Source organism: Theropithecus gelada, chromosome 17 (genome assembly GCF_003255815.1).
Source record: "Theropithecus gelada isolate Dixy chromosome 17, Tgel_1.0, whole genome shotgun sequence".
Lineage (NCBI taxonomy): Eukaryota > Metazoa > Chordata > Mammalia > Primates > Cercopithecidae > Theropithecus > Theropithecus gelada.
Genome location: NC_037685.1, coordinates 80,598,969 through 80,624,625, shown reverse-complemented (window position 1 = coordinate 80,624,625; position 25,657 = coordinate 80,598,969). Strand labels below are relative to the sequence as shown.

Sequence of the window (25,657 nt, the reverse complement as noted above, 5' to 3'; positions counted from 1 at the left end):
TGGGACTACAGGCGCCCGCCACCTCGCCCGGCTAGTTTTTTTGTATTTAATAGAGACGGGGTTTCACCGTGTTAGCCAGGATGGTCTCGATCTCCTGACCTCGTGATCCGCCCGTCTCGGCCTCCCAAAGTGCTGGGATTACAGGCTTGAGCCACCGCGCCCGGCAATTTTCGTATTTTTAGTAGAGACAGGGTTTCACCATGTTGGTCAGGCTGGTCTCGAACTCCTGACCTCGTGATCTGCCTGCCTGGGCCTCCCAAAGTGCTGAGATTACAGGCGTGAGCCACCATGCCCGGGTGCCTTCAGTTTTCTTGAAGGAGGACTGCTTTGCTGTTTTGGTGCTAGGCTTTGGGACGAGATTCTGGGGCGTAGAACTTGGGATCCTCCTTCTATAAGCCTGTTTTTCAATGGGGATGTTTGTCTTTTCCTTAATGATCTATAAGAGGTGTTCATGTATTAGTACAGTTTCACCCACACTTTATTATGCTTTTGGGGAGAAAGGGCAAGAAAGTGTTGTCAACCCCCTTTATTGACTAATCCATTCTTTCCCCACTTATTTGAAATGCCACCTTTATCATATACTGAAGTATTTTATATGCATAGATATGTTTGGGGATTTTTGAATTTAGTTCTGTTTTATGAATCTTTTGGTTCCAGTTCTAGCCACTGTTTTATCAGATATTGAAAATTTCAGCACTATAATGTAGTTCAATATCTGATAAAGCAAATTTCTCCCTACTATTCTTTTTTAAACACTTTAAAACTTATGATATATCCTTCCAAATGTACTTTTAAATTCACTTTGCTGACCGGGTGTGTACAAAAATTAGCCAGGCGTGCGGTAGCATGCACCTGCAATCCCAGCTATTTGGGAGGCTGAGGTAGGAGAATCGCTTGAGCCTGGGAGGCAGAGGTTGCAGTGAGCCGAGATCGTGCCACTGCACTCTAGCCTGGGGGATAGAGTGAGATCCTGTCTCAAAAATAAAAAAGAATTTCACTTTGCCAAGTTCTAATACTTGGTATTTTGATTGTGGTTTTCTTAGCTTTACAGATTAGTTTGAGATTAAATGATATTTTTATAATACAGTCTGCCTTCTAAGAACTGGGTAGATTGCAATTTGTTTAAATCTTCTGTTATAGTCTCTTAAAGTTTATTTCAAAACATTTTATATTTTCATTGCTACTGTATTTCTCCTTTGTATTTTGTTTTATTTAATTTAATTTAATTTTTTGAGACAGAGTCTCCCTCTGTCGCCCAGGCTGAAGTGCAGTGGCACGATCTCAGCTCATCGTAGTCCCTGCCTCCTGGGTTCAAGCAGTTCTCCTGCCTCAGCCTCCCAAGTAGCTGGGATGATAGGCATGTGCCACCATGCCCAGCTAATTTTAGTGTGTGTTTCTAGTAGAGAAGGGGTTTTGCCATGTTGCCCAGGCTGGTCTCAAACTCCTGGCCTCAAGTGATCCACCCGCCTGGGCCTCCCAGAGTGCTGGAATTACAGGCATGAGCCACTACGCCTGGCCTTTCCTTTGTGTTTAGACTGATTATTGTTACTATAGTGAAAGCTGTTGAGATATACCTGTATTTATATAGTTACCAGCCACTTGTCTAAATTCCCCTTTTCCTCCCTCCAGCTTCATTGTTATAATTTATGTATAATAAAACTCACCCATTCTGTGTACAGTCTGGTGAATTTGAGTGATTGTGTAGAGTTGTGTAACCACCCTTGCAATCACAGTACAGAACGTTTCCATCACGCTTCTAGTAAAAGTTTTCTCATGTCCCTTTGAAGAGGATCCCAGTCCCCATCACCAGCCCCAACAAACACCCATCTGCCTTCTGTCTTTAAAGTTTTGCTGTTCCTGTAATTTTATAAAAATGAAATCGTACATACAAAGTCTTTATTTAACATAAGTTGCTGTGTAGTGTTCCAGTCTGTGGATGTATCTCAATTCATTTATCAGTTAATGAACAAATGGGTTGTTCCTAGTTTTTGACTATTACAAATAATGCTGCTAATAGATATCTGCATCCAAGTCTGTGTGGGCATATTTTCCTTTCCCCTAGGCCAAGGCCTTGGAGTGGGATTCTTTCATTTTAGTAGAAACTGCCAACCTGCTTTCCGTGGTGGCCGTACCATTGTGCGTTCCCACTAGCGGTGTGTGAGAGTTCCTGTTGCCTCACCAGCACTTAGCATTTTTGTGGTTTTTACTTTTGTTTTTAGTCATTCTGATAGACATATATGACTGAAACTTACCACTCACCCTCATACATGCCACAGGTTGCATTTTCAAATGCAGTACCAGGCCTGGTGCCGTGGCTCAGGCTTGTTTTTTGTTCTTTGTTTTTGTTTTTGAGATGGAGTCTCATTCCGTCACCCAGGCTGGAGCACAGTGGTGTGATCTCAGCTCACTGCAAGCTCCGCTTCCCAGGTTCATGCCATTCTCCTGCCTCAGCCTCCTGAGTAGCTGGGACTACAGGTGCCTGCCACCATGCCCCGCTAATTTTTTTTTGTATTTTTAGTAGAGACAGGGTTTCACCATGTTGGCCAGGATGGTCTCAATCTCCTGACCTCGTGATCCACCCTCCTCGGCCTCCCAAGGTGCTGGGATTACAGGTGTGAGCTCAGGCTTGTAATCCCAGCACTTTGGGAGGCTGAGGTGGGCGGATCACCTTAGGTCGGGAGTTCAAGACCAGCCTGGCCAACATGATGAAACCCTGTCTCTACTAAAAATACAAAAACTTAGCCAGGTGTGGCAGTGCACACCTGTAATCCCAGCTACTTGGGAGGCTGAGGCATGATAATTGGTTGAACCTGGGAGGTGGAAGTTGCAGTAAGCCGAGATGATACCACTGCACTCCAGCCTGGGTGACAGAGCAAGACTCTAGCTCAATAAATAAATGGATGAATGGATGAATGCGTGCATGCAGCACCAGTTCCTAAACACGGTTCTAGGTGGAGTCTGACCATCATTCAAGGAGCCTGGGGCGGTGGGGGAAGGTGGAAAGAGCACAGGCCTTTGGGTGCAGTAGGTGCACCCTTGAACACCAGCTTTCCCGATGACCAACTCAGAAACTTGGGCATGCCCCTTTCCCCTGCAAATCCTTTCTGTAATGAGGAGGGAAAGAAGAAAGGAAACTTTCTGTCTTAGTTTTCTTACCTGTGAAGTATGGAAATAATGTTTTCTTCAAAGGACTGTGAGAATTAAATAAAGCCTTATAACTTAGCGCGGTGCTTCTCAAGCTTGACCATGCACACAAATCATCCGGGGATCATCCGAGATTCTGCAGTGGTAACCAGCTCCCAAGTGATTGCCAGGCTGTGATTCATTGACTGTATTTGAATGGCAAGGATGTAAGGCACCTGGCACTTGCCAGAGTTCAGTAAATGTAATTCTCTCCTCCATCCTCTTAGTGAATCCTCCTTGCCATATTCCATACCCGGATTAGCTTTTGTCATCCAATCCCTGTGTACTAAAGTGATGATGTATTTGTCCAATTAAGATGAGCCTTGGAAGGTTTCCTTTCACATCTTTAATCTGAGAAGTAACAACCTTCTGGCAGAGAAGGGTATATTCTTGAAAAGAGAGAAAAGTGTTTCAAGTCCTAAATCAAACAGTATGCTGCTATGTTGTAGGAACCATAGAACTCGTGTAACTCTTTGATCCTGGTAGTTCTGAAAGAGACCAGCGTGGTCTCCTGTGAATGTTAGGTGACAACTGGCTGCTGAGCAGGTTCCCTCAAGTGGAAATGGTCGTCTCATTAAGCAGGCAGCAGCTGGGCAGCATACATTTATGGAGTCATTAAAGCCTTGTCACCAAAGGACCGTAGGAGGCTGCTGCAGCTGATCCCTCCAGAAACAATGATGTATGCTGTTGCCATGACGTGCAAAAATCCAGTCTGATTAGGCTGAGGTTTTGTGAGTCCGATTTGCAAATGCTAATAAATGTTGACAGGATTTATATACTGATTCTATTCCTGCTCTACTTCATTCTCCCACTCTTGAAAGTGAATGTTGCCCTGTTTTCTCTAGGTCTTCATTCAAACATACTGACAACAAAAAACAGATACATTCAAATACATACTCAGCCTCAGTATGTGTTCTTTTTATTTCTGTAAGAACTTTTTCAGCTAAATTTTTCCTTAAGGATTAGAATGAGTAAACTGAGCATGCTCTTTAAATTGGATATTTAATTATCAGTGGAAGTAGCTGGCATAACTTAATGATTTGTTTGATCTGAGCTTTGGCTTATAGCTGTCTTTAAGTCTATAAAATATGTTGTTAAAACCCTTATATGCCTGGGCCGGGCGTGGTGGCTCACCCCTGTAATCCCTGCATTTTGGGAGGCCGAGGCAGGCAGATCACCTGAGGTCAGGAGTTTGAGACCAGTCTGGCCAACATGGTGAAAACCTGTCTCTACTAAAAATACCAAAATTAGCCAGGCGTGGTGGCGTGTGCCTATAATCCCAGCTACTTGGGAGGCTGAGGCAGAAGAATTGCTTGAACCCAGGAGGCAGAGGTTGTAGTGAGCCGAGATCATGCCACTGCACTCCAGCCTGGGCAACAGAACGAGACCATCTTAAAAAAAAAAAAATTACATGCCTGGACATCTTAAGAGAAAAATGAGACTGGCCTTTCTTTATTTGCTATAATACATTTTAATTTTTAAGCTGATTTTGTTAGCTTAACTAAGTATAGTTCAGTTATGTTATATAACATATGTCCAGTAGGAACTTTCCTGTATTTTTTAAACCACATTTTTTGATATGTGGAACTTAAATAAGTATTATGAAATTTTCCTCATCACCCTCTGGGTTAATAGTAGGAAAATTCATAGCAGGGAGAAAATATTTTAAATATTTATAAGTGCTTATTAATATAAACCTGAAATATGTCTTGAAGGCTACCATGGAATTTAACAGTGGTCATCTCTGGGAAATGTGATTGGGAGTCAGGAAGGGAGAGAGGCTTTTATTCTTTGCTTTGTACCTTTTTATAGTTTTTTGGGTTTTTTAAAACATGTATCATAGATATTTTTACTTGTTTGTTTTGTGGGATTGTTTTGTTTTGTTTTGTTTTGTGTTTTGAGATGGAGTCTCGCTCTGTTGCCAGGCTGGAGTGTGGTGGCGCGATCTCGGCTCACTGCAACCTCCGCCTCCCGGGTTCAAGCAATTCTGCCTCAGCCTCCCGAGTAGCTGGGACTACAGGTGCATGCTACCACGCCTGGCTAATTTTTGTATTTTTAGTAGAGACAGGGTTTCACCATGTTGGCCAGGATGGTCTCCATCTTCTGACATTGTGATCTGCCCACCTCAGCCTCCCAAAGTGCTGGGGTTACAGGCATGAGCCACTGCACCCAGTCGTATATATATATATTTTTTTAAACAGGGTCTTGCTTTGTTGCCCAGGCTGGAGTGCAGTGGCACAATCTCATCTCACTGCAGCCTCGACGTCCTGGGCTCAAGTGGTCCTTCCACCTTACCCACCTGGGACTACAGGCGCACGCCACCACACCCAGCTAATTTTGTATTTTTTGTAGAGATGGGGTTTCACATGTTGCCCAGGCCCATCTTGAATTCCTGGGCTTATATAATTTTTTTTTAAGGTAAAATTTTAAAAGGTATACCACCAGAAGAAATATCAGAAGAGTAAAGAAAAATCCACTGAAATATCTTCGTGCCATAGGCGTTGTGGGCACTGCAGACATTGGTTTAGGGAGGAGAAAAGGCCTCTGATCAGAGGGAGCAAAAGCCTGATTCTGGGCAGCTCCTCTGCAGTCCTAAATGGACAAGAAAGAATTTGCTCAGCATGTATCACCCAGAGCTGGCATTTTGATGCCTGGTCCTTTACCAAGAGGGCACAAGAAAATATGTGAATAGTGGGAGTTTTTTCCTTTCTGTTCTGGACACGGCCATCAACTCTCCTTACTCTTCATCCTTTTTGTGCTACTGTTTATTTTAACCCTCAACACGGCGCCAAACTTATACGAACATTCCCATTGGTTCCTGTGAGGAGGTACATTGAGTTTCAGCACCTCTCACCAGGTTGAAGTCCACCTCCCCTGGTTAGCGTGCGTGCATGCATGTGTGTGTCCGTGCACGTGTGTGTGGGGGGTGGGGAGGGAGGGCATTCTGAGTCTCCTGTGGCTGGGAACCGAGGTGCAGTGTTATTCAAGTATCTTTTGCCTGCAGGAGAGCAGAAGATGGAGAGAGAAGTAAGCAGGTTTGCACTGTGGTTTATTGAGACCTGAATAATCAGGCAACTCAAGTACTGTTGAGTGCTGAAACACCAATGTGTCTGATACAAAAGTGCATCTGCGGGGAAGGAGGTGGCAAACTGCTTGCTTTTGAGGTGTGCCCTGCCTGACACATGCTGCAGATCTCTGTTGCTTTTTGCTCATTTAGGCTGATCCAGACCAGGACACCCAGGACGCTTTGGGTCTGGAGAGGGTCCTGGAGGAGCTAAGCCTCAGGCTGTCTGGAACCTCAGGTGCTGTGTTTCTTGTAACCACTGTAGTCTGAGTCCTCTGCTCGCCTGTTTCTAGCATGAAGGCAGGGAGCCCCTGCAACTGCAGGATCCTGACTCTGGAATCCAGAAATGCAAGGAGTGCCCTTCTCTGATCCCTTACAGGTGTAGCACCAAGCGCTGGGACTGGCTTTCTCTAGTGGTACCATATTGGAATTTGACAAGTTGCTATGTATCCCCGCAACCATTTTTTTTTTTTAAGAAGCAGGGTCTCTCTCTGTCCTCCAGGCCCAAGTACAGTGGTGCAATCATGGTTCACTGCAGCTTTGAACTGCTGGGCCCAACTGATCCTCCCACCTCAGTCTCCTGAGTAGCTGGGACTACAGGTACACACCACTGCACCCAACTAATGTTTTTGATGTTGTTTTGTTTGTTTGTTTTTGCGACAGAGTCTCGCTCTGTCACCCAGCCTGGAGTGCAGTGGCACCATCTCTACTCACTGTAACCTCTGTCTCCTGGGTTCAAGCGATTTTCCTGCCTCAGCCTCCCAAGTAACTGGGATTACAGGTGCGTGCCACCACGCCCAGCTAGTTTTTGTATTTTTAGTAGAGACGGGGTTTCACCATGTTGGTCAGGCTGGTCTTGAACTCTTGACCTTGTGATCTACCTGCCTCAGTCTCCCAAAGTGCTGGGATTACAGGCGTAAACCTATGTATCTTTTTAAAATTAAGTTTTACTGTGAACAGTTTCAAACATTCACAGATGTAGAGAGACTAGTACAGTATCAGTGAGCAGATTCTACATTTTCAAGTTTTGCTGCACTTGCCCATCTGTCACTTTTTCTTCTCTTTTTCTCCTTCCCTCCCTCCCTTTTTCATTGTTATTGCTGAAGTACTGGAAAGTGATCTGGACCTCATGTCACTTTACCTTTATGTAGTAAGTCTGTCTCTAAATAAAGTCAGGTCTTCTTCAGGGACAGGTGCCTGCCGTTCGTGTTATCATAGAAATGACAGAAAAAGAAAAAAAGAAAGAAATAGTCTGTTGTACTTTTTGCTCAAGCTTAACCATATCTCGCCTAACACCTAGTGGAGCCCTGCCTTCCCAATTACAGCAACATCCTGCATGTGGTCCTTTGCTGTTGACTAGGCACCTTTCATCTGATCCTTAGATCCTCAGTGCTTATTGAGCTCAAACGTGAATCTTAGTTCCAGATGGCTGGATCTCGATCATACATTGTGGTTAAAGACTTTGAAGCTGATAACTTTCCATGTTTATTTGGTTATTTAACATAAAAGCAATTTTAAGGGAGAAGAAAAAAGCACTGTACAGTTCATTTAATATGAAGCATGAATTCACAGGAGGAACTATATCTGTCTCCATTCTCTACAATTCTACAGATAATTTTGGTGCCTGGCAAATAGTAGTGTTTTCAGTGGCTTTGATCTTAGGTCTTTGTGTGGTTAGAGCAGATTTCATTCAAAAGCCCCTGAATGGTCTTTTTTTTTTTTTTTTAAGACGGAGTCTTACTCTGTCACCCAGGCACAGGCACACACGATCTTGGCTCACTGCAACCTCCACCTCCCGGGTTCAGGCGATTCTTGTGCCTCAGCCTCCTGAGTAGCTGGGACTACAGGCATGTGCCACCATGCCTGACTAATTTTTTTGTATTTTTTAATATTTGTATTTTGTATTTTTAGTAGAGACGGAGTTTCACTATGTTGGCCAGGCTGATCTTGAACTCCTGACCTCAGGTGATCTGACTGCCTCAGCCTCCCAAAGTGCTGGGATTACAGGTGTGAGCCACCACGCCCGGCCTTTATAATCTTTAACACCATAATAGCAGGTCTCATTCTGAAGCTGGGGCCTCTGCCTCCCATACCTAGTTTGTTTGTTTTTGCATGGAATCTGTTATTGATGAGAGTCAGCTGTGGATGGTGCAGCCTAAAGTGGTGAGCCTATGTTTGCTGATTTATATTTGTGAGTTCTGTTAGGGTAAGAGCCAGCCAGTCTCAGAATCACGGAACCTTCAGAGATGTCACCTGGAACTCTGATATGGACACGCTCACCCCTTTTCACCATGTGCTTTTTCTGACTTTCATCTGATTGACCTTCCTGGGGTGGGATGCAGCAGGATTGGCATGGGCTGCAGTGGGAGCGGACAAGTGTGATGATACAGGGAAGGGATACCACCTCTTAGAGTTGTTTGAGGGAAGAATCAGAGAGTTGCTACCGGTGTATGACCTACTTCATGAAGAAAAGCCAAGTGTTTGTTGGTCTGTTTGGCTCCCTTTTTACCTAAAACACGAGGGCAATGTCCTCGTGTAGAACCACTGCCCCTTCCCGGCAAAGCATGACCTGCTATTTAGACGGTGCCAGTGCACACTGACCCACCAGACCTGCCCATGTCTGCAGTGGGTCCTATTTTTTAAATCACTTGAGAGCATTTTCTTTATATACTGAATGTTTCAGCCAAGGACTTTTGCAAGTCACACCTCTGGACCCATGTCATCTCTGCTATCACTGAAAAATAAGAAGAACTAAGGAATTAGGTGGCCCAGCTAATACTACATGATTCAGGGATAGCTGTGGAAAGTCTGGAGAATCAGCCTGGGATTGTATGTGTATTTGGTGTGTATTGCATGTAATCAACCTTGGCCCACCCTTAAGGAGCTTTACTAGTGGGGAAAGTAGAGAGGGAAACAAGTCATTGTCATGCAGTCTGGTGAGTGATAAGACTCTGTCCAGGCCTAGAGGTGGCACCGAGGAGGGAACTGGGGTTTCACTGGGTTTTTAAAGGCCGAAGAGGAGGTTACCAGGCAGCAGGGGAGGGGGGACTTAAGATTCACTTCAGACCCTTTGCCCTCATGATGGGTGCGCAGATCTTCTTCTCAGATTCTTATGAAAATGGCCCCTCCTCTGCTTTACCAAATGCTTTGACTTAAGCAGAATTATTGGTTAATCTTGCCCATGGGGCAGTCTAGCCCACTGGTTTCAAATTCCAAGTGATGATATCTCCATTTTAAAACTTACATTCTTAACAATGAAAAAAACCTCAAAGGCAGACAAAGGATTTGAATAGAAATTCCTCCAAAGAGGTCAGTATGTACATGAAAATATGTTTAGCCTCACTAGGCAGTCATTGGGGGAAATGCAAATCAAAACCACGGTGAGATACTCCTTCACACCCATTAGGATGACTACTATTAAAAACAATAACAACAAAGGAAAATAACAAGTGTTGGCCAAGAATGTGGAGAATTGTTGGTGGGAATGCAAAACGGTGCCAGCGCTGCAGAAAGCTGTGTGGGAGCTCCTCAGAAAGCTAAACATTTACCTTAAGTTCCAGCAATTCCACTTCTACATATACACCCAAAGGAATTGAAACCAGGCACTCGAACAGATACTTGCAAACCAGTGTTCATAGCAGCAGACTTATGAGCCACAATAACTCCAAAATGGAAACAACCTAAAGGTCCATCAGCAAATGAATAAACACAATGCAGTGCCTACATACAGTGGAATTTGATTCAGTCTTAAAAAGGAACAAAATTCTGACACATGCTACAACATGGGTGAACCTAGAAGACGCTATGCTAAGTAAAATAAGCCAGACATGAAAGGACAAATACAGTCATCACTGCGTAAAGACGTTTCAGTCAATAAGGGACGGAATATACCACGGTTGTCCCTTAAGATTATGATGGAGCTGAAAAATTTCTAATGCCTAGAGACGTCATAGCTGTCATAATGTTGTAGTGCAATGCATTACCTTTTCTATGTTTAGATGCACAAATACTTACCATTGTGTTATAATTTGCTACAGTATTCAGTACAGTAATGCTGTACAGGTTTGTAACCCAGGAGCAAAAGGCTGTCCATATAGCCTACATGTGAGGTAAGCGTTACACAACCTAGGTTTGTGTGAATACACTCTATGATGTCCACACAATGACAAAACTGTCTAATGATGCTTTTCTCAGAGCATATCACCGTTGTAAGGCTAAGCATGAATGTTTGGTCTCATTTCATTTATACGAATTATCTAAAATAGAGTCATAGATGCACAAAGTACAGTGCTGGGTGTTGGGCTGAGAGAGGGAAGAAATGGAGAATTCGTGTTTAGTGGGCACATTGTTTTAGTTTTGGAAGATGAAGAGTTCTAGAAATGGTGGCAATGGCTGCACACATTGTTAATGTACACAGTACCCCTGAGCACCACTGTTTGTGCCACAGGGCTGAGCAGGGCAAAACCTGGACCCACGGGCCTCATACCATCCTCTGGGCTCCATCCCTGTCCTTCACCTCTCAGCCTGCCCACCCAGGCCCAGCTCTAGGCCTGCCTCCCTCTGGAATCTTTCCTCACTGTCCCAACTACAGCTCCCTCATCTTCCTCCAACCTTTATTGAATTGGAAGTCATTGTTAATCCAACTAGACAATAAGCCCCCTGAGGCCAAAACCTGGCCTATTATAAATTTTTTTTTTAAGTCCTAACAGTTGCCAAAAAAAAAAGCCCATTCACTTAGTCATGGTAGTCTTTATCCCATGTCTTTCTCTGTTTCTTTAATTAACTTTTTTTGAGGTATTGTAGATTCACATGCAGTTGTAAGAAATAATACAGAGGTCCCTTGTTTACTTTTCCCAGGTTTCCACGATGGTAACATTTTGGTGGGTTTTTAAAAAATTATCTTCGGCCGGGTGCAGTGGCTCACACCTGTAATCCCAGCACTTTGGGAGGCCAAGGCAGGTGGATCACCTGAGGTCAGGAGTTCGAGACCAGCCTGGCCAACATGGCAAAACTCCGTCTCTACTAAAAATACAAAAAATTAGCCAGGCATGGTGGTGGGCACCTGTAATCCCAGCTACTTAGGAGGCTAAGGCAGGAGAATTGCTTGAACCCAGAAGGCGGAGGTTGCAGTGAGCCAAGGTCATACCACTGCACTCCTGCCTAGGGAGCAAGACTCTGTCTAAAAAAAGAAAAAGTTATTTTCTATTTTGATAATTTTGGTACCAAACATTTTGTAAAACTATAGTATAATATAACCATCGTATGGACATTGATAGAGTCCACTGATCTTTTTCAGACTTCTCAGTTTTTTTGTGTGTGGAGGTGTGTGTGTGTGTATTAAGTTCTATATAATTTTATCAACTGGGTAGATTCACATATCAACCACAACAGTCCAGGTACTGAATAGTTCCAGCACTACAAGGATCCCTAGTGTTTTCCTTTTATAACTACACATCCCCCCACCCCACACCTCCATCCCCTAACCCCTGGCAACCACTAATAATGTCCTCCATTTCTAAAATATATCATTTCAGAAAATTGTTACATAAATGTAACCACAGAGCCGGGCATGGCGGCTCAAGCCTGTAATCCCAGCACTTGGGGAGGCTGAGGCAGGTGGATCACTTGAGGTCAAGAGTTCGAGATCTGCCTGGCCAACATGCTGAAACCCCATCTCTACTAAAAATACAAAAATTAAGGAGGGCGTGGTGGTGCATGCCTGTAATCCCAGCTACTCAGGAGGCTAAGGCACGAGAATCCCTTAACATGGGAGGTGGAGGTTGCAGTGAGCCAAGATCGAGCCACTGCACTCTTGCCTGAGCGACAGAGCGAAACTGTGTCTCGTAAAATAAATACAGAAATGAAAATGAATGTAATCACTATGTAATCTTTTGGGATCGGCTTTTTGAAGAACATCAGTTTTTAGTTACCACAAATAAAGCTGCTATGAACATTCGTGTACTTGTTTTTGTATAAACATAAGTTTTTATTTTTCTGGGAGAAATACCCAAATGTGGAATTGCTGGGTCATATGGTCATTGCATATTTAGTTTTAGAAGAAACTGCCAAACTCTAGTTTTTTTTAGTGACTGTACCACTTCTATCTCTTCAGAAATGTGTGTTTGTTTCCGTTTTTCTACATCCTTACCACTATTTGATGTTGCCACTATTTTTTATTTTTGCCTTCCTTCCCTTCCTTCCTTTTCTCCCTTCCTTTCCTCCCTTCCTTTCCTTTCCTTCGTTTCCTTCCTTCCCTTCCTTCCTTCCTCCCTCCTTCCCTCCCTCCCTTCTTTCCTCCCTTCCTCCCTTTCCCTTTCCTTTTCCCTTTCCCTTTCTTTTTTTGACACAGTTTTACTCTGTCGCAAAGGCTGGAGTGCATTGGCACAATCACAGCTCACTGCAACCTCCGCCTCCCGGTTCAAGCAGTGCTCCTGCCTCAGCCTCCTAAGTAGCTGGGACTACAGGCACACACCACCACACCCAGCTAATTTTTTTGTATTATTAGGAGAGGTGGGGTTTCACCATGTTGGCCAGGCTGGTCTTGAACTCCTGACCTCATGATTCGCCCGCCTAGGCCTCCAAAAGTGCTGGGATTACAGGTGTGGACCACCGCACCCAGCCTTATTTTCGCCATTCTGATAGTTTATGCAGTGATACCTCCCTGTGGTTTGAAGGTGTGTTTCCTTGGTGGCTAACGAGGTTGACCATCTTTCCATGTGCTTATTTGCCATCTTTATGTACTTTCCAGTGAGATATCTATTCATTTCTTTTACCCATTTTCTAATCAGATTACTATTTTTAACTGTCTTGTTTTCTATTCTCCTTTTTATTTCTTTTAGGAAACGCTTATTAGCATGTACTGTGTGTTAGCCATTTGGAATATAGAGATACAAGACAAAGAATTGGCACTCAGAGAACTGGCAGTTTTGGGAAGAGACAAGTGAGCAGGTTTCTGTGTAGGAGGGCACCGACCTCCCAGCAGGAGAATAGTACAATCTTGCTTCCTGGAGGAGGCGACATCTGATCAGCATTTGAAGGCATGAATATTCGTTACACTTGATTTGTATTATGCTATCTTTACATTTAGGACATTAATACAGTAAAAAATAGGGTATTCTAAAAGCCTCATCAGGGCATCCTTTATAAGTAATTTGTTGTATGAACTTAATTCAAGGTTAGCAAACACTGAACACAAATGCCATGATTCTTGGGGATTCTAAGATAGAAATGACAGTACTCCAGATCCCAATGATGTGTGATCCAGTGGGAGCTGGGGATTCATAGCGAGCGGATAGCTGCTGGTTACAGAAACAAACTTAATCACATGGGAGTTTCAGGAGAGTGAGACATTAATTCTCATTAGGAGGTCAAAGAAGGTTTCTTGAAGAAGGGAGTTGGGGCTGGGATTTGAAAAATGAGTAGAACTTCAACAGGTAGATGTAAAAGGAAACGGATTTGTTATAGACTCATAGGTTCCTGCATGTTACTGATTTCCAGTTCCCCATCTTGCTCTTACCCAGAGTTGCTTCTGGGGAAAGGTCTGCAATCTAGTGTCAGACTCCACGTCTTACTAATGAGTCTAGTAGAAGAGGTTGCCAGTGGAGGTTGCATTTAGTTTTAGGATGAGATTCACAATCTATAGGAAGGAAGTCCTTCATCTTACAGATAGATGGCCTGAGGCCTAGAGAGGGTCAAATTCAGCCCAGCCCCATTGCCTCACTGGCCAGCCCAGTGGATGTGCTTTGTCTAGAAAGTTCTCAAGCCAAAGCAAGGAAGCGGTATGGACTTCACCCTATGGTTCTGCTAAAAATAAAAAAATTGGATGGTAAGAATAAAGTGTTGCAAAGTAAGTGGACTGGGGAGTACTTATTTGTTTATAAACACAGCTATTTGTCTCATATGATTTTTTAAAATGTCCTTTAAAGGATATGATTTTTGGAGCCTGGCACGGTGACTCACACCGTAATCCCAGCACTTTGGGAGGCCGAGGCAGGCAAATCACTTGAGGCCATGAGTTTGAAACCAGCCTGGCTAACATGGTGAAATCCCATCTCTACTAAAAATGACAAAAATTAGCTGAGTGTAGTGTCACATGCCTGTGGTCCCAGCTACTTGAGAGGCTGAGGCACTGGAATCGCTTGAACCCAGGAGGCGGAGGTTGCAGTGAACCAAGTCCAAGATCACACCACTGCACTCTACCCTGGGCGACAGAGCGAGATTCTGTCTCAAAAAAAAAAACCGACTTTTACATATACTCAGATAAACCACATTTACCAATTAAGCAACTTGCAAAGAGTGCCAAAACAAGACAAAATAAACCAACCTCAAAGCCTCTGTTCAGAGATTAAAATCAGTAAAAAGCTGGAAGATTTCATGAGATGGGGAGAAAGGTCTCTTCTGAATCAGAAAAAAAAAAGTAATTATAAACTGTAGAATAAACATAAGAAAGTCATGGCCCAAATATGAAGCAAACTAAAATGTAGCATGATTTTGAGAAATTCATGAAGAAAGGATATTTTGGGCTAGGCGCGGTGGCCCACGCCTGTAATCCCAGCAGTTTGGGAGACCGAGGAGGGCAGATCACCTGAGGTCAGGAGTTCGAGACCAGCCTGGCCAACATGGGGAAACCGCATCCTTACTAAAAACACAAAAATTAGCCAGGCATGATTGCGGGCACTTGTAATCTCAGCTACTCAGGAGGCTGAGGTAGGAGAGTTGCTTGAACTCAGGACGTGGAGGTTGCAGTGAGCAGAGATCGCACCACCGCACTCCAGCCTATGCTTCAGAATGAGACTATCTCAGGAAAAAAAAAAAAAAAAAGGATTTTTTCATTTGCAGCATTATCCTTAAATGACACAGGAGTCAGGATGTGGGATCCCTAAGGAAAGAAATTGTGGCCTATTACAGTGAACGCTGTTTCCATAATCACAACATTGTACTGTTAATTGGCTTTTCAGCTTGTAGAATCCAGTTACAGATAAAACAGGGAAGACAAATATGTTTAGAGAACAAGAAAGGACATGTAATCAGTCTTAACAATGCACAAGCAAACTGGACAGAAATTGAGAGTTGGAAACAGGGTGCGGGGAACCTGGTAGAGGCTGTCATACTCTCACATGGTTAAGAAGCCCAGAGACTGCACGACATTGATGAGTGAGTGAGCTGAGGTTTTCAGGTTTTAAGTTACAAATTTGGGTAAGTAATAAAATAATACATCAGGAACTCGAAGGACTGGAAACGGGAAGGGAAGGAGTATCTATGAAACAATAGCTTTTCCCACTAGCAGTCGAAGGAAATAGTGTAAGTATATTATGAAATCACTGCGGGAACTGCAAAGAGACGTGATTGAGAGTGGTGACCTCTGGGGAGGCAGGACCCAGTTTTAATGTCATACAAATGATTGTTTTGTTTAAAAGGAATGAGGAAAAAGTTCTATTGACCAGCAGCAAAATGTGTTCAAAGGAGCAACATGACCATTAGATATCCCAGTGGCTTCTAGCTGTTTTGTTTTAGAAATCTTAGGCAAAGAAGCACTTCAGTGATGGGAAAATACTAAGTGTAATTGCAGATATTTTATTACCTGAATGTTAAATGTAGACTAACTGTTTTAAATCTTCCTAAACTTGCCCATATATAGGAGAGGGGGGAGGATTGCTCAATGCTGGTATAAACTCGATTGCCTTTCTCTTTAAGATCTTAGATTTTTTTGAGGTAAAAAAAAAAAAGTGAACTTCTGTGAGGTTCTACTCAAAGACTTAAGATCCCTGGAATAATCTAGAGCTTACTCTATTTAATACAATAAACTCTTATGCAAAAATTTCACTTTTTCCGCAAAAGAACACATCTCTGCTTTTACAATGCCAGTCACTGAAAAGCAACATTAATTGTACATTAGGGTGAGACATACCCATTTCCAAGGTCCGGGTAACCAGGCCCCAGGATCGCATCCCACAAGGTTGTGTGGATGTTTCCAGGCTCTGGCCAGGATGTGAGCCATGGAGAAGGGTGGGGGATGGAGCCAGGCAATGCCATGTGTCTACGGTGCCATCCTGTGGTTGTGATGCTGTATTAGAGCATGTCTTCATTTTCTCCTCTCTAGGAAGGCCCTTTTGTCTACTTGTCTTTAGTAGGAAACGTTGCAAATTCCGATGGCTTGATTGCTTCTTTATGTAAGTAATTAAAAATGTTTGCGTTTGAAATGTTGGAAGAGGTTTATTGCAAGTGTGACTGTCAAATAAATGCCTCTATCACATATTGTATGATTTCATTTATATGAAATGTCCAGAAGAGGTGAATCTGTAGACATTGTAGATTACTGGTTGCCTGGGAATGAGGGTAGGGGTGGGAGTGTTGGGAGGAAATGAGGAGTGACTGCTAATGGGCACAGGTTTCTTTTTGGGGTAATGAAATGTTCTAAAATTAGATTGTGGTGATTCAAACCTGTGATTATACTAAAACCAATTCTTTAAATAGGTAGATTGTGTGGCATGTGAATTACATCTTAATAAAGCTGTATGTTAAACTATTTGAGCCTGGGCAACACAGCAAGACCCTATCTTTAAAAAAAGATTTTTAAATGAGCCAGGTGTGGTGGTGCACACCTGTAGTCCTAGCTACTCAGGAGGCTGAGGCGGGAGAATCTTTTGAGTCTAGGAGTTCAAGGTTGCATTGAGCCACAGTTGCACCACTGCACTCCAGCCCAGGTGACAGAGGAAGAGTCCATCTCTAAAAAACAATACATAAAATAAAAAATGTTACTAGTGAGTGGCTGAGTGCGGTGGCTCACGCCTGTAAACCCAGCACTTTGGGAGGCCGAGACAGGCAGATCACAAGGTCAGGAGATGGAGACCATCCTGGCTAACACAGTGAAACCCCATCTTTACTAAAAATACAAAAAATTAGCCAGGCATGGTGGCGGGCGCCTGTAGTCCCAGCTACTCGAGAGGCTAAGGCAGGAGAATGGTGTGAACCCGGGAGGCGGAGCTTGCAGTGAGCCAAGATCGCACCTCTGCACTCCAGCCTGGGCAACAGAGCAAGACTCCCTTTCAAAAAAAAAAAATGTTGGTAGTGAGTGCAGATGGAAGAACTTGTGGCATTTAAACTGGGTGCTTTTCCCATACCTTTAATATCAACTTTCTTTTTATTGTACATACTTTTTTGTGATCTTATAGATCCTTTCCAAAAGTCTTCTTGCTCATTGTCAGTCAATTAGCATCGACGTCCTACCATGTACTGTGTCAATACCAACAGGTATTTTTTTTTTTTTTGCCACTTTATAAAACTGCCTTTCTCAGGATAACTGCTTTCAGGTTTTGCTTCTGAAACTCTGCATCATTTCTTTTTTTTCTTTTTTTTTTTCTTTTTTGAGACAGAGTCTCGCTCTGTCGCCCAGGCTGAAGTGCAGTGGCACGATCTTGGCTCACTGCAAGCTCTGCCTCCCGAGTTCATGCCATCATTCTTCTGTCTCAGCCTCCCGAGTAGCTGGGACTACAGGTGCCCGCCACCACGCCTGGCTAATTTTTTGTATTTTCAGTACAGACAGGGTTTCACCATGTTAGCCAGGATAGTCTCCATCTCCTGACCTTGTGATCTGCCCGCCTCAGCCTCCCAAAGTGCTGGGATTACAGGTGTGAGACGCCGCACCCATCCTGTTTATCTTATTTCTTTTCGTGACTCAGAAATCATTTCCAGCTAGGATCTGTGTGGGTGACTCCTGTTTACCACTAGTGTTAGGAAACATCTAGAGAGTTGAGTAGGCTCATTAGTACTTCCCAAAGGAAAAGGTGTCATATTTGATGCCTCAAGTCCTAGCCAAGGAGTCTGAGTCCCCTTGACCAGAGTTGAGCCATTTCAGATCCAGGGGCCCAGCTGAATGCAGCTATGCATTTTGATCGGCTGCATTAAACTCTGCTCGGGGATTGCTGGTGAAGCCCAGAGGCTGACGACCCCAGCCTGAGTCATGGCTCCTCCTGCTGAGCATCCTCTTCTCCTCTTTGCCAGATGCTGTGCTGACACCTCCTCCTCTGGCTGCCCTGCCTGGCATGAGAGAAAGCAAACAGCCCAGATTTGGCTCAATCCCATGAAATGCGAATGTCTAACACAGGCTTTCTCCATCATCTTCACGTTTACATTACGCACCTTAAAGAAGTGAAAACTAGCTGGGTGCAGTGGTTCGAGCCTGGAGCCCTAGCTACTTGGGAGGCTGAGGTAGGAGGATTCTTTGAGCCCAGGAGTTTGAGTTTAGCCAGGGCAACACGGTGATACCCTATTTCTAAAAACCAAAACGCAGTAAAAACTCATTTAATGAAGGTGTCCTTTATTTTCATGAAAGTAAAAATCCAGTAGAAAATGTAAAGCAAGTAGTACTTCCCAGACTCCAAAGTGCCCCAAATCACCTGGGCATCTTACTCAAATGCAGATTCTGATACTGTGTGTCTAGAGCAGGACCTTCTGAGGATGACCTGTGTTCTGACCTTGGCTTCACTGGGATGCAGGGCCGGCCATAAACGTCATGAATACTCAGTGTCTCCTGGTCTCCACTCTCTGGTTGAGGACACAACAATGGCTCTGGTTGGGGAAATCCACCCTGATCCTTAGTTTGCATCTTTCCCTGTAAACCTCACCTAAGTCCTGTTATCAGTCACAGAATCAATGGAAATGATCACATCGTCAGGCTCTTTAATGCTCCTGTTTGCCTTTTTATTGTTTCAGTGTTTAATAAGCAAAGAGATGGTCAAAGTTTAGCAGTAGAGGAGATACCAGAGGGACTGCCAGAGGGAGATGCCACAGAGGAATGCACTGGGACTGGTGGATTCCAGGGCCCCTTACTGTCTGTCCCCTACCTTCCTCTCAGGCATTAACCTTCCCCACTGTCAGCTCTGCTAAACTGTCTGTAGATTCAGACACACTATATTCTCTCAGCTCCAGGCTTTGCACATGCTCCTCCCTGAAACACCCTTATTTTTCACTCAGATTTGGAGTCACCTCTTGTGGTATAAGGCCGGAAATTAGGATTCAGCATTATGTCTGCTTTTTTCTTCTTATTATTATTTTAAACAGTCTCGCTCTGTCTCCCAGGCTGGAGTACAATGGCTCAATGTCGGCTCACTGCAACCTCTGCCTCCCGGTTCAAGTGATTCTCCTGCCTCAGCCTCCCTAGTAGCTAGAACCACACGTGTGCACCACCATGCCCGGCTAATTTTTGTATTTTAATAGAGACAGGGTTTCACCATGTTAGCCAAGCTGGTCTCAAACTCCTGACCTCAAGTGATCCACCCGCCTCCGCCTCTCAGAATGCTGGGATTACAGGTGTGAGCCATCCTGCCTGGCCAGGATTCAGTATTATGTCTGTTTTGATATCTGGTGAGATCCAGGGGGGGCCTCAAATGACCAAACTGCAAGTCTCCCTCCCCACTCTGCTTCCACATATAAGGTTCCCTAACCAGATAGCTCCCCCTGTCAAGGGGAGCAGGCGCAGTGCCTGCTTGTCCCCTCAGTAGCAGGCTTCAGTTCCCACCAGTCTGCCCGTAGAATTATCCAAACAAGCCAATCACATCCTTTCTCGGGAACCAGGGCTCAACCCACCTCCTCCTCTTGTTACTGCAAAGCCTGCCTCTGTGGCCCCTGCCTGATCACTGTTCCCAGGTACAACCCCTGTGTGGCCCTGCATGGCGAGATGTCCTCCTTCCCCAGGCCACGAGTGTATGTGACTAATAAACCTCCTCCATCTCATCTGCCCAGTGTCGGGTGTTGTGTGTTCAGCCATCACGTCAGGCAGAAGTCCATCCCTCACCAACAGGGAAGAGAGGCAGTGATCAAAATACCTCCTCCAGGAAGTCTAACCTGATGTTCGTAGTCTGGCTTCAGTGCTACTTCTTCCCTACCATCGTATTCTCTAGCCACCACTGCCTGGTTTTCAGCCTCACTAAAATGTAGGCCACTAAGGGCCGACATTTGGTCCTACTTGCAGCTGCATTCTTGGGGCCTACCACAGCACTTCCAAATGCTAAAACAAAGACTTGTTGAAGGCTGGGCACGGTGGCCCACGCCTGTAATCCCAGCATTTTGGGAGGCCGAGACGGAGGGATCACTTGAGGTTAGGAGTTTGAGACCAGCCTGGCCAACATTGTGAAATCCTGTCTCTCCTAAAAATATAAAAATTAGGCCAGGTGCAGTGGCTCAAGCCTGTAATCCCAGCATTTTGGGAGGCCAAGGCAGGTAGATCACCTGAGGTCGGGAGTTTGAGACCAGCCTGACCAACATGGTGAAACCCCATCTCTACTGAAAATACAAAATTAGCCAGGCATGGTGGCACGTGCCTGTAATCCTAGCTACTGGGAGGCTGAGGCAGGAGAATCACTTGAACGCAGGAGGTGGAGGTTGCAGCGAGCTGAGATCTGACCATTGCACTCTAGCCTGGGCGACAGAGTGAGACTCCGTCTCGGTCAATCAATATTAGCTGGGTGTGGTGGTGGGTTCCTGTAGTCCCAGCTGCTTGGGAGGCTGAGGCTGGAGGATCACTTGAACCTGGGAGGCGGAGGTTGCAGTGAGCTGAGATTGTGCCATTGCACTCCTGGCTAGGCAACAGTGAGACTCCTTTTCAAAAAAAAAAAAAAGACTTGGTCAATATCTCTTTTTGTTCCTGAAGAACTGACATTTTACTTAAGTGATATTTTCTTAGATTTTTAGTGCACTAACTGGTGTATTTCACCTTTTGTATGTATATTTAAATTTAGGGGAGAAACGTTTCAATATGACAGTGTTTTCCAGTTAGTTATTGAAGGGCACAGGAGACTGCAGACAGTTGGCTAAGGACAGGTTGCTGACTCTCGGTGGCCTCTGACAGAACATCCCCTCAGCACGTGCCTTGTGTGTTATTCCATTAAATAGCTAATCCTCTTATTGTCCTTTTTCTTAGGACAGCCTTTCGTTAGAAACCTTTGTCCCCAAGGGATCCTTCCTCTGACCTTTATGAGACAAGAGCTGTGTGCTGCTCAGTAGCAGATCACGGGCTCCTCTGTGGCCATCACACCTCTTCTGGATAATGCGAGATAGTATTAAAGGGGGAGACGAGGTCATCACTTCCATTTTTTTCACTGTAGTCATTTGAGGTCTTAGGACCAGCATGTATTACTTTTACACATTAAGAAAATAATTAAATAATTTTTAATGGCCTCTATAATACCTGGCCATCATTGCAGCCCTAAAAAGACTCTGAGTCATGGTGTTCCCGAGAAGAAACCATTCTGATAATGGGTCTGGATGGATCTCTGAGAGCACACTGGCTCCCCAAGCAGCACAGCTGAGACTGTGTGAGGGCCATTGTGAGTCCCCTGTCCCTGTGGGCAGAGACCCCCTCTGCCCACTCTGATTCATTCTGCAGTCCGGGCTCTCTCCTCCCCCCGCTGCCCACTGTCCCTTCAGCACCTAGTTTCTCTTCTGTTATTAATAAACGTGTTGTTGTTTTGAGACAGGGTCTAGCTCTTGTTGCCCAGGCTGGAGTGCAGTGGTGCGATCTCAGCTCACTGCAACCTCCGCCTCCCAGGTTCTAGTGATTCTCTTGCCTCAGCCTCCCAAGTAGCTGAGATTACTGGCATGTGCCACCACGCCCAGCTAAATTTTGTATTTTTAGTGGAGACAGGGTTTCACCACGTTGGCTGGGCTGGTCCCAAACTCCTGACCTCAAGTGATCCACCCACCTTGGCCTCCCAAAGTGCTGGGATTACAGGCGTGAGCCACCGTGCCTGGCCAACAAACATGGTTTTTTTTGTTTTGTTTTGTTTTGAGACGGAGTCTCGCTCTGTTGCCCAGGCTGGAGTGCAGTGGCGTGATCTTGGCTCACTGCAAGCTCCGCCTCCTTGTTTTATACCATTCTCCTGTCTCAGCCTCTGGAGTAGCTGGGACTACAGGCGCCCGCCACCACGCCCGGCTAATTTTTTGTATTTTTAGTAGAGACAGGGTTTCACTGTGTTAGTCAGGATAGTCTTGATCTCCTGACCTCATGGTCTGCCCGCCTCGGCCTCCCAAAGTGCTGGAATTACAGGCGTGAGCCACCATACCTGGCCATAAACGTGTCTTTTATAAACATGTCCTTCATAGCAAATTTCCCACATTTCCATTATACTTACAGAATTTATATGGAAATTTTGAAGTAAGGAATTACAATGTATTTACCAAGATCATGACTGGAGATTGTCTTTGCAAAATCTGACCATGTTGAATTCTTTTAAAATTCTGCTACTTACATTGAAGAGGGTGGGGCTGAGGAGGGCGCGTATGTGAAAGCATGCTGGAAACTGAATGAGTGGACACCTGTAACCGGCTGCTGTTCTTAGTGCTTGTGTCAGGTGGTGAATGCATTTTGGTCCCAGGGCTTCTCCTGCCTTCCGCTAAGGCATCGTGAAGAACGCAGAGAGAGTGGCGATAACTCATTTTATCTCCACCTTAAAGGAAAGAAAGGTCATTTCCATGGACTGTCATAAAAACTGTTGCCATTTGAGTAACAACGTGGATTTTGTCTTTAGGGAAAGAATATGGCAAAGCTGATGCAAGATGGGTTTATTTCGATCCAACCATTGTGTCTGTGGAGATTCTGACTGTCGCGCTGGATGGGTCTCTGGCATTGTTCCTCATTTATGCCATAGTCAAAGAAAAACATTACCGGTAGGTACCCTTCTTCCGTCCTGCTGGAAGGAGGGGAAACATTATGTGTCCCAACACTTACGTGACCTTTGGAGTAGGTTGTGACCACATGTATTTGTTAGATAAAAGATAGAAGAATAGAGGCCTGGCACGGTGGCTTACACCTGTAATCGCAGCACTTTGAGAGGCTGAGGTGGGAGGATCACCTGATCTCAGGAGTTTGAGACCAGCCTAGGCAACACAGTGAGACCCTGTCTCTACAGGGAATAAAAAATTTAAAAATTAGGCATGGTGGCACGTGCCTGTAGTCCCAGATACTTAGGAGGCAGAGGTGGGAGGATCACCTGAACCTGGGAGGTCAAGGCTGCAGGAAGCCATGATCACGCCACTGCACTCCAACCTGGTTGACATAGTAAGACCCTGTCTCCAAAAAAAAACCAGAATAGAAATGAAAATTATTTGATGTGAGATAAGTGTGATGGTGCTACTAGGATCATTTCAGACTTTTCCGAATCAAGAATATGATAAATATTATTCTAATAACAACCTAGACTCTGTAGAGGCAAAAATGGTGCTAACACTCTTGGATGATTTGCCACCAATACTTTAGAGAATAAATTGGTAATACGTCCATCCTTTTTTCCTCCCAAATCATTTAAGAAAACTCCTGTCCCACTTGACAAAAAGTAAATTATCTTACATAATTCGGAGTCAGACTTGCAAGATAAATAAGAAATCTTCTCAGAAGCAGATTGTGAAGGGTATGGGGTGGGCAGAGTGCAGAGAGGCCAGGTGCAGTGGCTCATGCCTATAATCCCAGCACTTTGGGAGGCCGAGGCAGGCGGATCACGAGATCAGAAGTTCGAGACCAGCCTGGCCAACATGGTGAAACCCCATCTCTACTCAAAATACAAAAATTAGCTAGCCAGGCATGGTGGTGGGCGCCTGTAGCCCTAGCTACTCAGGAGGCTGAGGCAGAAGAATTGCTTGAACCTGGGAGGTGGAGGTTGCAGTGAGCCGTGTTGGTTCCACCGCACCCAACCTGGGTGACAGAGTGAGACTCTGTGTCAAAAAAAAAAAAAAAAAAAAAAAGATTAAAAAGGTATCCATCCTATCAGACTCTGAGAGACTATAAACTCTCCTCCCTTCCTTTTCTTTCCTTAGGGACAAAGTGGCCTGGGGTGAATAGATTGCTATCCTGAGATGTCAAATAGGCACAGCTGCATTCAATTTTCTACCATCTTGTAATGAAGAAGTCTTATTTAAAGCTTCCTTCCCCACCCAGTTTTAGAGAGATAGTTGGCAATAAAAATTAAATTTTTCCTTGGTACCTTGACATATTTTTCACTCCATGACTATGGTTGCAAACTTACTACCTGTACCCATGTGTTTATTATTTCAAACATTTGTAATATTTGCATTATTGAGCATTTACTTGCCCAGTGCTGGGCTCTTTATCCTCATATCTCATCCAGTCTGCGCTACACTCTTTGAGGAAGGGGTTATTACTCACTCTTCCCTTTTATAATGGCTCTTGGTGAGATTCACAGTCAGGCCTCTCTGTGCTAAGTCAGGTGTGATCTCACTAAATTTCCCTAAGAATGGGTCAGGATCCCTGAGGGTCCTTACTTAACTCTGAGAATAATCTAGAAAGGGCAGTGTTGCTCCCCTAAGGAAAGAATGAGCCTTCATTAATTAGATTGACTTGCCCTCATCAAAATAGCACCACCCAACACCTGAGGCCCAACTTCGGGAGGTTTTCATAGCAAAGACTGTTGATGCTGCCATTACAGACAAGATATCATGACTCTGATGCCAAACTGTGCCAAGCTGGTGGTTCATCCGGGCTTCTTTCTCTCCAACAGGCATTTCTTGCAGATCACCCTGTGCGTGTGCGAGTTGTATGGCTGCTGGATGACCTTCCTCCCAGAGTGGCTCACCAGAAGCCCCAACCTCAACACCAGCAACTGGCTCTACTGTTGGGTTTACCTGTTTTTTTTTAACGGTGTGTGGGTTCTGATCCCAGGACTGCTACTGTGGCAGTCGTGGGTAGAACTCAAGAAAATGCATCAGAAAGAAACCAGTTCAGTGAAAAAGTTTCAGTGAACTTTCAAAACCATAAACACCATTATCTAACTTTATGAGCCAAAATGAATCAAATCTTTTTGTTTGGCCAAAATGTGACACATTCCAGTCTACACTTCGATTTTGTATTGGTGCTCCTGAACAACCTTTTTCAAATTGGTTTTAAGGTGACCAGTTTTCGTTGTGTTGTTGTTCAATTAAATGGTGATATAGGGAAAAGAGAACAGATTTGAATTTGTAATAATAAAATATTTAATTATGCATTTTATGGCTCGTATTAATTGTTCCACATTAGTAAAACCAATTATTGTAGAATACTATAGTGTTACATTAATTTTTTATTCCACAGGACATGTTCTTGCATCATCTTTTAATCTTCTCACTAGTCTTTTTTGATTACCAATGTGAAACCAGAAATGAATTGAAAGCTTCTGTTTTTATATTTATACTATTTAAAATTTGTGAACCCAACAAAACATGAAGATAGGAGCTGGTGAGTGAGCTGACTCCTCCTGAGTAAATGGGTAAGCACTGGGGGCCCACGCAGATAGAGGATTGATTTATATCTGTCCTTTTTCTTTTTTTTTTTTTTTTTTTTTGAGACGGAGTCTCGCTCTGTCCCCCTGGCCGGAGTGCAGTGGCGCGATCTCGGCTCACTGCAAGCTCCGCCTCCCGGGTTCGCGC

At 44.4% G+C, this 25,657-nt stretch overlaps 1 protein-coding gene across 2 annotated transcripts in view; it reads left to right on the top strand.

The window, feature by feature from the left end:
* EBPL (EBP like) overlaps positions 1 to 25,239 on the top strand; it is a 31,160-nt gene extending 5,921 nt beyond the window's left edge. The window contains exons 2-4 of one of the 2 annotated variants that reach the window (XM_025364825.1): positions 16,347 to 16,416; positions 22,771 to 22,909; positions 24,754 to 25,239. In XM_025364825.1, coding sequence (XP_025220610.1) covers positions 16,347 to 16,416; positions 22,771 to 22,909; positions 24,754 to 24,994 — 450 coding nt within the window. In that variant the 3' untranslated portion in view covers positions 24,995 to 25,239. Of the gene's footprint in view, positions 1 to 16,346; positions 16,417 to 22,770; positions 22,910 to 24,052; positions 24,078 to 24,753 lie in introns of those variants that run through there. The other variant, XM_025364826.1, reaches the window with a different exon arrangement.
* The last annotated feature ends 418 nt before the right edge of the window (positions 25,240 to 25,657 follow it).